The following is a 13,157-nucleotide window of genomic DNA, read 5'->3' as shown; positions in this document are numbered from 1 at the left end:
TTACATTAATCCATGAGGAGTGAAACGTGCATAAAATTATCATTTCTTTAAATCCTGAGTTAAAATGCGAATAACTATAGTTTTCCGTATTTTCAATTCTTTTGTTACCATGCGAGAAATGATTCGTTGATCATTTTTCAGCAATTTTGCGACAGTAGCAATATTGTTGTCGGTTCTACTTGTGATGGACAAACATGTGATTTATTATCCTTTAGAAATTCTTTTCCTTTACGAAACTTAACATACTATTGACGCTCGTTAGAACTTAACATCTCTTCGCCATAAGCCTTTTCCATCATTTCCATTTTAGTAATAAACAAATTGGGATTTAGACCAAATTTAATCACAACACGTTGCTCAACATTGCAAACAACATGTTTCATGAAATAATAGTATACTTCAGATCAGATAACTTGACAATTCAAATTATTCGTACACTTAATTATGAGAATATAATAACATATTTCAAACGGAAATAATTATGTAGCATTAGTATCAAAATATCAGTCTCAGAACTTATGGATTGCATTGTATTTCCACAGTCTATCCAGATTTTGATATGACTGATATAAAAGAAACGAAATGTTAATTACCTTTTGATTTTATTTTTTTCAAAAGATTGGGTTGATGCATAAGTTCGTAGCGTTTTTTCGCTGTGGCAAAAGTTTTTATTTGATACTCATTTGAGATACACAGAAGACAGAAACTAATCGGTAATATTACACCACCTTTCTTCAAATCTGCAATATGTAAGGTGTATTCACAAGTACAACACTGTCACTCCAAATGACAAATGATAAACAACCTCTCAATACTGCAGTGTTGCCATGCCAAACACAAACGTTACGAACTTATGAATCAACCCAATATATTCCTTCTGTCAATATAGTCAATAGAGTCAATACAATATTTAAAGCGATTAAAAAGGTTTTCAAAGCAGTCTCTCTACTCCGTTTCCAGCATCGCCTTTAAACCTACGGTTTCTATAGATGTCCTAAATGTCGTAACGACTCGGAGCGATGCACTTGGACACAGTACAATTGGATACGTTGCAAATGAACACTAAACTTTACATACGGTTTAATTGGACATCGTTCAATTGGACACAGTATAAATAGTCACCGTTCATTTGGATACTGCAAAGTTGTATACCGTTTATTTGTACACCATTCAAGAGTGGATTAGGTTAGATATAAAGGTAAATATATACAATAACGGACCCAGTCCCGATGACCTTGACCGTGACATATATTATAGAAGTCACCCTCCTGAGTGACCTTCAATAGGTTTTAGCCGTCGCTCGTTGTTTATTAAAAAGTTATTACCAAAGAAGTTTAATGATTTCCCACGAATTTTTAGCTGTCCACGTGAAGCAAGAACATGATATTGACATATATTACAAAGGTCACCTTCCCGAATAATCCGCACTAGGTTTTAGTCGTCGATCATTGTTTATGAAAAAGTTATTAACAAAGGAAATTTCGAAAATATAGTAGTTATTTTGAATATTGAAAGATATAAACGACGAATATGTATATGAACAAAGAAAGGAAAGTCATTTAAAGCAGTGAATTATTAATATATAGAATAGTTTCTTTTAATATAAGTACAAAGTATTCTTCACTTTAACCAAAAGCACAAACAGTTAAATACAAAGTATTCTCTGCTTTAACTTAACCTAACCTAACCTAACCTAACCCAAACCTATTTCTGATTTAAAGCTAAAATGCCATCAAATATACTCTTTCATAAACGTACATATATGGTATCGTAAAATTATGCTTTATTCATTAAACATTTTTGTTAATAACTTTTACCAAACAACGAGCGAAGGGTGAAACCTAGTGCGGGTTATTCAGGAAGGTGACCTCTACAATACATGTCAAGGTCAAGGTCATTGAGGCTGGGTTCTTTATTGTATATATTTACCGATATAAATATGTATATACAGGGTGTTTAAAAAAAGGTCGGATATTTTATCCCCGTGTAGTACTCATGAAAAGAAGTAAAAAAGTCTTAGGCAACATAGGTCCGCAAATCAATTGTTTCAGAGCTAGAGTTGATTTTGTATCTTTTTGGATTTTTATTTTTGTTTTATTTTTGTATTTTTGTTTTAATTGATATTTTTTGTATTTTTTGCTTTTTGTTTGTCAAATGGCATTATTATTAAAAAACAAACAGTAAACGCGCTAATAGCTAAATAATACAAGATGTTTCAACGAAAAATACTTAAAGAAGATGTTTTACATGTTCACCTTCCATTTGTACACAAGCTTCACATCGTCGCAGAAAAGAAGCTCTTATTCTTTCGAATATCCCTGGAATTTAGCGAATAGGCTGGCAGACATCTTCTATTCGGTGCCGTAAGTCGTCAACGTTATTAATGGGTCTTGAATACACTAGCGATTTTAAATATCCCCAAATGCAAAAGTCCAATGGGTTAAAATCAAGGGATCTGGGTGGCCATGGCACTGGACCCCTTCGTCCTATCCAGTTATTATTCTAAGTTTCATTTAGGAAATTTCTAACGATAACTGCGAAATGCAGAGGAGCCCCATCGTGCATATACCAAAGGTTAACTCTATCATTTAGGGGGACATCTTCCAATAGTGGAGGTAGAGTGTTATTTAAGAAGTCAAGATAAACTGCACCAGTTAAACGATTTGGAAAAAACACTGGTTCAATTAAACGGTCCCTCAAAATACCCACCCAAACGTTTAAAGAAAATCGATGCTGATGTCTGGACTCGACAACGGCATGAGGGTTTTCATCAACCCAAACATGATTGTTGTAGAAATTAATGATCCCGTTGTTTGTAAAAATAGTTTTATCTGTAAATAAAATATTAGCAGCAAAGTTTGGATTTTCTTCAACTTTTCTTAGTACGAATCTGCAGAACGCTAGTCTGGAATCATAATCGGGGGCTATAAGAGCTTGCACCCGCTGAATATGGAAAGGATACAGCTGCTGTTTACGTAAAATCCTCCAGACTAAGGAAGCATTCATATTTAGTTCCGTAGCTATTATTATGGTGCTGATATTCGGATTTTCTTCTACTCTTCTTAAAACTTCAAGTTCTGCTTCAGGAGTAGACACTGACCTGGGCCGTCCGGCATCATGTTTACTTACACAAAATGAACCATTTTCGACTAAACGTAAATGCAATTTGGAAAATAACTTATCAGATGGAAGTGCACGATTCGGAAATGCTTCAGCATACAGACGCCGTGCTTCATAAGCGTTACCATTGGCACGGTCGTACATGAAATGCATATCTGCCATTTCTGCATTGGTATAGAGCGACATTTTCTTTTATTTGCAAATACTTTTAAGCGAAAACAGTAGGAAACTGATACAGCACTGTAGCGAGATACTTACAGGAAATAAAGGGAAACAAAAAGCAACGACTTAAATTTTATTTTATTTTTTCATGAAAAACACGATGGCGCGGCCGTTCATTTACGACGTAAAGTGAGTGAAATCGAAATCACTGACACGATTAGATACAACTGATAAATGACTCTTGCACACACTGGACTGCACAAGACGTTCCTATACTCCGTCCAGCGAGAGAACGTTATCCGTCTGCGCATAGGCGAGCGAAGTGGGGATAGCGTGACGTAGAGATGGCGTGTATAATAGCATTAACGCGCTTGTATCGTGGCGTAGTGGGGGGTCTCTAGAGAGAAGATCTGCGCGGAATGGTCGCGTTTTCATCTGCTCTGATAACGTTTTCTAATCATCAATAAATGTTAAAACAAAAATACAAAAATAAAACAAAAATAAAAATCTAAAAAGATACAAAATCAACTCTAGCTCTGAAACAGTTGATTTGCGGACCTATGTTGCCTAAGATTTTTTTACTTCTTTTCATGAGTACTACACGTGGATAAAATATCCGACCTTTTTTAAACCCCCTGTATATATACAGGGTGAGTTTTATTTCGTGAACCAGTTTTTTATCCTCTAAGACGAGTTATCGACTGCACTTGCAATTGACTTACCGGCGTATAGATGGGTGTAGCGTAGAACGGCCGCGCGAACCCCGCGCGAAGTCCCGAGTTCGAAATATTAATGCAGCCAAGTTAGAAACTATAAATCGAATTACATGATAAAACGAAATATATAAAATGCTCAAAGTAGATAATAGAAACTATATTTGTTAAAGCGGAAAAATACAGTTTTGTGGAATAATTGTAACTCTGTTTCTCTGTAAGAGGGAATATTTTTACCGTATACTTTTTGCATATGAAAGTAATGGCATTAAAAAGTGACCTGTTTTAGCGCCTTCATCCAAACTTTTTTGTCATGTAAGGCTCATACAGAGATATGTCGAACATATAAAATCATGTGAAATTATATGTATGCAATGATTATTGAATTTGCGTTCTTATTAATAAGATATACTGTTCTCTCTGTATGGAATGAAACAGTGAAAATAATGATACAAGATATCTTAAATTATATTGCAATAAATTGCATCTAAATTACGAAGTATTTAAATTGATCATTTTTTACATCTGCGACTCTAGTTTTAAAAAAATATTTATTTATGTCTTCACTTTCGCCCTGGGTATCTCAAAGCTTTCGCAGCATTCCGCAGTGACCAAAAGCAAGCACATGTAAAAACAAATGAATATCTACAATCCTTTGGCTGTCAGGACCTGATATTTATTTGTTTCTACGTGTTGCGTCAACAATCGTCGTGAAAAAGATCGTTCGGTTCTCTCACTTCGTTTCGTCATCTTCTGTCGTATAATATTCGTACAAAAATGGCGCATAATTTTACGAATGAGGAGATGACCGACATGCTCCTACTTTACGCGAAGTACGATCGGCAACCACGGAGAACCGCGAGAATGTATGCTCTCACATATCCAGAGCGAAAGCATCCGGACCATGTATTGTTTATAAGGCTGGAGTCGAGGATGCGAAAATTTGGTCAATTAAACCTGTCAAGCGTCCAGGTACATACATTATGTATTTATACGATTGTCTGTTAATATTTTTTATTTTCTGTTGCTATTTCAAATATTATATACTTGTATCATTTCCATTGTTTTATTATTTTTCGTAAAGGACGCACACCGCAAATAAACAGAGCGCCAATTGAACAAATGGTTGTCAAGGATCCAACAATAAGTACGCGGACCATAGCGCGCTATCAACAAGTTAGCCAGACAACCGTCTGTAAGGTTCTCAAATTGGCTCACTTCCATCCTTATAAAGTAATTCTGACCCAAGAGTTGCACGCTACTGATAAACCCCATAGGCTGGAATATTGTCGCTGGCTTCTTAATGTGAGTGAGGAAAACTATTATTTCTCCAAGAACATTCTGTTCTCAGATGAATGTATTTTCCAAAACAATGGCATCGTCAACCGCCACAACTCGCATTATTGGCCTAACGAGAATCCCTACTGGATGCGACAAGCGCATAGCCAAGTCAGATGGTCGGTGAACGTTTGGGCAGGTATTCTCGGTGACCACATTATTGGGCCATATTTTATTGATGGGAAGGTCGATGGCCAAGGATATTGAAATTTCCATGAAAATGAACTTGTTGCCTTGTTAGATGAGGTGCCACTGGAATCACGTGTGAACATGTGGTTCCAGCAGGACGGCCATCCTGCACACACTGCCAAAGCAACAAGAACATTGTTAAACGAGAAGTTTGGTAATCGTTAGATCGGACTTCATGGTCCCCGCGAATGACCACCGCGTTCACCAGACCTTACACCTCTGGACTTTTTCCTATGGGGTTATATTAAAGAGCGAGTATATGCTACTCGACCTGTTAGCGCTGAAGATTTAAAGGACAAAATTGTACAAACTTGTCCTGCAATAAGTCCTGAAATCTTGTGCCGAGTGCGTGGTGCAATCTTGGACAGAGCAGTACTTTGTTAAAGGATAGAAGGAGGTCATTTTGAGCACTTGCTCAAATAAAACATTGATAGGTTGTGGACATATTACGTATGGTCACACGTTGATATACTGTTTTTATATCCGCGTGTGCTCTTACGTAATATGACTCCAACTTATCTCTGTATGAGCCTTACAGGACAAAAAAGTTTGGATGAAGGCGCTAAAACAGGTCACTTTTTAATGCTATTACTTTCATATGCAAAAAGTATACGGCAAAGACATTCCCTCTTACAGAGAAACAGAGTTACAATTATTCCACAAAACTGTATTTTTCCGCTTTAACATATATAGTTTCTATTGTTTATTTTGAGCATTTTATATATTTCGTTTTATCATGTAATTCTATTTATAGTTTCTAACTTGACTGCATTAATATTTCGAACTCGGGACTTCGCGCGGGGTTCGCGCGGCCGTTCTACGCTACACCCATCTATACGCCGGTAAGTCAATTGCAAATGCAGTCGATAACTCGTCTTCGAGGGTAAAAAACTAGTTCACGAAATAAAACTCACCCTGTATATACAGGGTGTTTCCTAAGTAAGTAGACAAACTTAAGGAGGATATTCCTTGGCTTATTTTAAGAAGAAAAGGTCATATAAACATATGTCCTAAACTGCTTTGTTTTCCAAAAAAAGTACATCACTGTTTTCATTCACTTTTCGTTTATTATAGAACAGTTTGTGTTATTGCAAATGAAACAAATGAAAAACTTTTTGATTGGTCCTGTCTTTCTTCCCTTGAGACTTAACGGTGCTTCGTATCTACATTTTCTTGAAGATGAGCTACCTTTGGAAGATATTCCACTCATGCTCAGAAATAGAATGTGGTTTATGCATGATGGCGCTCCACCCCACTTTAGCTTAGCAGTTCGTCAATTTTTGAACAGGAAGTTTGCCAATCGATGGATCGGTCGAGGTACTCAAAGACCAAACCATTTATGGCCTGCAAGATCCCCAGACTTAAATTCAGTAGATTTTTTTCTATGGGGACAGCTTAAATTTTTAGTTTACGCTACACCTATTCAAAATGAAGAAGATCTCAGAAATCGCATAATAGATGGATGTGAAAGAATACGTAACACTCCAGGTATTTTTGAGCGTGTACGTCAATCAATGGAAAGGAGAGTTGAGGCGTGTATCATGGCTGCAGGTGGACATTTTCAGCAGTTACTGTGATGTTATTATTTTTCTTTTTAGTTACTATTTTCTTTTTCGTTATAATTTTTCTTTTTGGTTACTATTGTTTTTCATTTGTTTCATTTGCAATAACACAAACTGTTCTATAATAAACGAAAAGTGAACGAAAACAGTGATGTACTTTTTTTTGGAAAACAAAGCAGTTTAGGACATATGTTTATATGACCTTTTCTTCTTAAAATAAGACAAGGAATATCCTCCTTAAGTTTGTATACTTACTTAGGAAACACCCTGTATATGTTATATACAGGGTGTCCCATTTTAAAGGATCCACTCAAATTTCTCAGAAACACTGCTTTAAATCGAAAAATGTTTCAAACAAAAAGTTGTTTGGTTCGAAGGGGGACATAAGACGGCCGTCATTGGTTTGACCTTAAGTGAACGTGTCAAGGTCATGTGAAGGTCAACTTTGTTTTTTTAAACAGCCCCTATTTTTCATTCCACATTCTTGTAGCTTACCTCGAGAGCTTTTCAAAACACTATAATAAAGTATTTGTCCCTTAAGTACTTTTCGAGTTATGGAGCTTGAAAGTTACAGTACCGCCGACATTAGCATTACTCAAGGTGTATCGCGTGGAGGTTGCACGGTTAGATTTACACCTCTTGTGTGTTCGGAGGAAGTTCGGAGAATGTTTCAGCTAATGAAGGTAAGACCCGAGTGTGATCCGGCCAATGAAGGCAAGACCCGAGTGTGATCCAGCCAATGAAGGCACACACACACAAGAGGTGTAAATCCGACCGTGCAACCTCCACGTGGTACACCTTGAGTAATGCTAATGCCAGAGAGAAACCTAAGAGGGGCCAGGCCGCCGTTTTTCTTGTAACCATGTTACAATCTCGTACAGTGACGCTTACTGGATCCATCTTAGAGCCGGCGGAACTACATGCCAGATCCACTTTTAGTTCATGTGGTAAAACGATCGGTTGATTCATGTCCATGATAGATCCAGAATTGTGGATCTCAAAAGTACGGAATATTGTGGAATATTTATTAATGTTGTATTGCATATTATTAGCGCGTGATCTTTTTTCATTTTAGTATATATTACACACACACACACACACACACCACACACACACACACACTCACACAGGGTGTCCCAAAATAACCGCATTTCCTTTTACTGACAGGTTCTGCGGAACATTCTGAAACGAAAACTCTAATATGAAAATGTCGAGGCTACAATAGTTTTTAAATGGGAAGTACTTAAATTTGACCAATTACTTTGCGGAAATGTGACGCGCTCAGGTATAGTACAATAGCGAAGGTGCCCTTTATTGATTCACTTTTAGATATTGAGATAATTCTGCATAAAATAATGAGAAAATTACTTTGAAGTCTTTTTTAGTTACCTCTGTGATTGTTTACATAAAAGTACATAAATATTAATGCCAATATAATTAATTACGAAATGTCATTCAATACGTATGTCGAACTGTCAAGTTTGTTAAATGAAGTGTGTCATAAGTTGGCGAGTGACGTTTCTCATATGGTAAGCATAATCAAATTATACCAATTGATAAATTAGTTTTTTATGATAAAATAGGAAGAAATAATGATAATGTAGGGTTTTCCAATATTACCAATTTTATAAAGTAGATTGAATAGAAAAAAATAGTAAAAAAGTTAAATTTATCCAATTTCAATGTGTTTATACCGGTTTAATCCGATTTTCTTTTTGTACCAGTAATCATTAACAGAAATTTAATCTTTTTCGTAATTTTGAGGTAACAAATTTTGGATGCTTGTAAAATTGGTATGCATGATATTTTGTTTTCCATTAAAATGCGTTGTACCGAGTTTGTAAATACTTAAAATCTTCGATTTAATTCCCGTATGCTGTGTAAATGGATCTTTATTTACTGCCAACAATACATATTGTATAAAATGTTAATAAACAGTTAATTATAAAATGAACTATCTACCTTTTTATGTAAATAAAATTATTCAAATAACTGAAAAAAGTTGTATTTCTAAGAATGATATGCCTATAATTCTATGAATTTTGAAAACATGCATTCTTTGTGACATAATTTATAACTCTATTTCTCTTGTCCTTTGATATTTTATCGCAACTACTGAACAGATATGTATCGATAATTTATCATGTATAAACACATTGAAATTGGATAAATTTAACTTTTTTTACTATTTTTTCTATTCAATCTACTTTATAAAATTGATAATAATTTAAATTGCGCTATACTGGCAAAGTGTAGATGGTCGGACAATATTTTTGTGTTAGATGGTCGGACAATATTTTTGTGCATTAGATGCAATGATTATTAGGAATCTATTTTTAACTGCGCGCCAACAATTTCGTCAGTCTTGAAAACGTAGCCATTTCCATATTCCATATGAACCTATTAGTAAGTAGGAATCATTAATTAATAATATTTCGTTGTGAAAAAAATACCACCCCACGCCAGGAATCGAACCTCGAACCTCTCTCATTCCGTGCGAGCGTCTTTCCAATTCGACCACTTGGAGCGTACGGTGATATCTTCTCACAACGAAACATATAAACACCTCACGAGCGCACGGTGTGTATCTATATACAGGGTGTCCCATTTTAACTTTGACACCGAAATATCTCGAAATGTACAAAAGATACGGAAAAATGTTTCATACAAAAGATGTACGGTTCGAAGGGGGACATAAGACGGCGTCATTAGTTTGACCTTGAGTGAACGTGTCAAGGACATGTGAAGGTCAACTTTGTGTTTTTAAACGGAACCCCATACTTTTTATTGCAGATTCTGATTCTCCATCGAAAAGTAAGTAACTTTTGTCCGAAACATGTTTTTTAAAAACGACCTCCTTATCCCGAAAACTCAGGTTCAACCTTTAGCGGACCAATGATAATACTCTCTTTATAACAGACACTGAAATTTTTTTTAGTATCTTACTGTTTACCATCAGCATGTGCGTGCGTGCGTGCGTGCTTGCGTGCGTGTGTGCGTGCGTTTCCAGCCAACTAAGGACAAGATCGAGGGTTGATCCGGCCAACTAAGGCAAGATCGAAGGTTGATCCGGCCAATTAAGGCAAGATCGAGGGTTGATCCGGCTAATACTTTGTCTAACCGTCATTACGTATCGCTCTCTGAATTAAATGTTCAAAGTGTGCACCGTTATTCTCCAAGCAGTAATTCAGTCTGTGTCTAAAGTTCTGTAGGACTCTTCTAAGTATTTGCGAGCTTATCGCTTGACAGGTTCTGCTGACTCTAACCATCATGTCTAGTCTCGTGGTTGGTGCCTCTTGATATACAGCATATTTCACATATCCCCATAAATAGTAATCAAGAGGATTAAGATCCGGTGATCTCGGAGGCCACAAGACTGCTCCTCCCCGTCCTATCCAATGATTTGGAAATTGCTCATCTAAAAAAATCCGAACATCTTGAGAGAAATGTGCTGGAGCACCATCATATTGAAACCAAAGCCTCTGGCGGACATCCAGTAGAATATCCTCAAGGTATATTGGCAAATGGTTTTGGAGGAAATCTAAGTAAATTGGACCATTGATTGTACGTTCAAAAAATGCGGTCCAATAATTTGACCATTACATATTCCAATCCAAATGTGAAGGTTCCAACAATGCTGATTGAGCACCTCTCGATACCAGTCAGGATGTACTGGTGACCAATAATGACTGTTGTGTCTATTGAGACTGCCATTGCTATGAAATGTAGCTTCGTCACTGAAGCAGACATTCCAAAAACAATCTGGATTCTGCTCCAATGCACCGAGTGCCCATCTACAAAATTGAGCTCTCAGTCTGTAATCATTCTCATTCAATTCCTGTACTAGGTTGATGTGGTAAGGATGGTATTGTACGGACACTAACATTCGATGAACCGTAGATCGAGGGATTCCTAAGTCATGTTCTATTTGCCGAATACTGATGTGTGAGTTGAAATAGATCATACCCAAAACAGCGAGGAGTCTAGGGTCATTATTGTTAAGAAGCCTATTTATCTGTCTCTGGCGATGTAATGGATTTCTGCGAGTTCTTGTTTCAATATTTATCACTTGCTGAGCACTTGGATGACGACGATTAGGATATAACTCAGCATAACGACGGGAAGCATGTCTGTAATTCCTATTGCATTCGCCAAGAGTCAGCAGGATATTCACTACTTCAGTTAGTGAATAATTCGCCATTTTTTTAGGTACAAGAATTTAGCAGGATCTGAGTTCGTTGAGACAAAACTCATACAGGACTAGAAAGTTTCACCAGAGTTGCCACTTTATTTCATAAATTGTAGTATCAATATGCAGAAGTAATGGTGAACAGCCAGATAGGGAGAAAGAAAGGGAAGTTAGTTGCGTTATTCGTAGATTTGAAGGTAGCTTTCGATTCAGTGGACAGAGGTGTATTATTAGAGGTGTTAAGAAAAAAGAAGATTAGGGAGGGGCTGGTGTGTAGAATAGAGGAAATAGTGAGAGAGACAAAGAGTAAGGTGAGAGTGAGAGAAGAGGAGGGAGAAAGTTTTTGGACGGCAAGAGGGGTGAGGCAGGGATGTCCGCTAAGCTCTATTTTATTTAATATGGTGCTGGCGGATTTAGAGGAAGAGATGAGGAAGGTGAAGTGCGGAGGAGTGAAGTTAGGAGGGGAAAGGGTTTATTCATTATCGTATGCGGATGATGTAGTGTTGATGTCAGAGGATGAAGAGGGAATGAAGAGTATAATGGTGAGGATGGAAAAATATCTTGAGGAAAAGAAGTTGGAGTTAAATAGTGACAAGACGAAGGTAGTGAGATTTAGAAAAGGAAGAGAAAGGATGAATAAAAGGACATGGAGGTGGAAAGGGAAGAAAATAGAAGAGGTCAAAGAGATTAAATACCTAGGGTATGTGTTTCAAGGAAATGGGAAGCAAGGCGCGCATGTGAGGGATAGAGTAAGAAGGGCTGCTGCGGTAATGGGACAGATTTGGAGTATAGGGAAATGGAGATTCGGTAAAGATATGGGTAGAAGATTATGGTTATTTGATAAATTGGTATGGACGGTGTTAGTTTATGGAGTAGAGATTTGGGGGTGGGAAGAAAGAGAGGAGATGGAGAAATTGGAGGAAAGATTTTTGAGATAGTGTCTAGGTGTAGACGGAAAAACCCCGAAATATTTGGTAAGGGAAGAATTGCAAAGGGACAAATTGAGGGGAAGTGCGGCGAAGAGGGCTTGGGGGTTTGAGAAAAGGTTAGAAGAGGGAAGGGGAGGGATGTTGACGAGAAGATGTTGGGAGGAAGTGAAAGAGAGGGCAAAGAGAAGAAAAGTGGAGGAGGGATGGGAAGAGGAGAGGAAGACATTTTGAGGATAAAGGATGGAAGGTGGAGGAAATGGAGAAGAAGAGAGAGGAGGGAAGGTATTGGTACGGAGAAATAGAGAAAGTGAATAAGGAGAAGCAGATGGAGGAGAGGTGGAAGAGGATGAGAGAGTCGAGATATAATAGTTGGTATAAGGAGGTGAAGGGAAGAGGACTGCCGGGATATTTGAAGGAGGGATGGGGGAAAGCAGATGGAGAAGAGTAGCAAGGTTTAGATTGGGAAATGAAATGGGGGGAGGAATGTACTGGGAGAGTGAAGAAAAAAGAATATGTAGGTTATGTAGAAAGGAAAGGGAGACGTGGGAACATGTATGGGAGGAATGCAAAGAATGGAAGAATGGAGGAGGAGTTGGCAGGATGCAGTAGGGTGGGTCTTAGGGGAGGAAGGGGAGGGTGAGTGGTGGATGAGGGAGTTAGAGGAAGAAAGAAAAGGGTGGGAAGGAGGGAAAAGTGAGGAAGAGAATGAAAAGGAAGGTGAGAAAGAGGAGTGGTACGAGAGAGAATGAGAGTAAGGTTAAGGAGTTGGAGGAGAGAGAATTGCGAGGGGAGAATGAGTTAGAGGAGGTATGAAAGGTGGGAGCAGATAGGGAAGGAAAAGCAATGGAAGAAAGGTCGTAAGATGGAGTAGAAGTGAAAGAAGGAAGTTGTGGATAGAAGAGCAAGAGGAAACGGAAGTCCGCGGGGGGAGGTGTGTGTGTGTGTGTGTGTGTGT

General features: G+C 37.6%; 1 protein-coding gene across 33 annotated transcripts in view; it reads left to right on the top strand.

Moving 5' to 3' along the window:
• The window catches only part of LOC105276337, a 334,767-nt gene that overhangs the window by 313,579 nt on the left and 8,031 nt on the right, over nt 1–13,157 (top strand). For 29 of the 33 annotated variants that reach the window (XR_003406730.1, XM_026970858.1, XM_026970856.1 and 26 more), the window contains one exon: nt 961–1,198. The exons of the other annotated variants lie outside the window; for them this stretch is intronic. Coding sequence is in view for 28 of the 29 variants with exons in the window: in XM_026970858.1 (XP_026826659.1) it covers nt 961–1,066 (106 nt within the window). In the remaining variant the exon portion in view is untranslated. Of the gene's footprint in view, nt 1–960; nt 1,199–13,157 lie in introns of those variants that run through there. 33 annotated transcript variants of the gene reach the window in all.

The sequence above is a fragment of the Ooceraea biroi genome, chromosome 6 (genome assembly GCF_003672135.1).
Source record: "Ooceraea biroi isolate clonal line C1 chromosome 6, Obir_v5.4, whole genome shotgun sequence".
Classification (NCBI taxonomy): Eukaryota; Metazoa; Arthropoda; class Insecta; order Hymenoptera; family Formicidae; genus Ooceraea; species Ooceraea biroi.
This window is presented reverse-complemented; position numbering and strand designations above follow the sequence as displayed.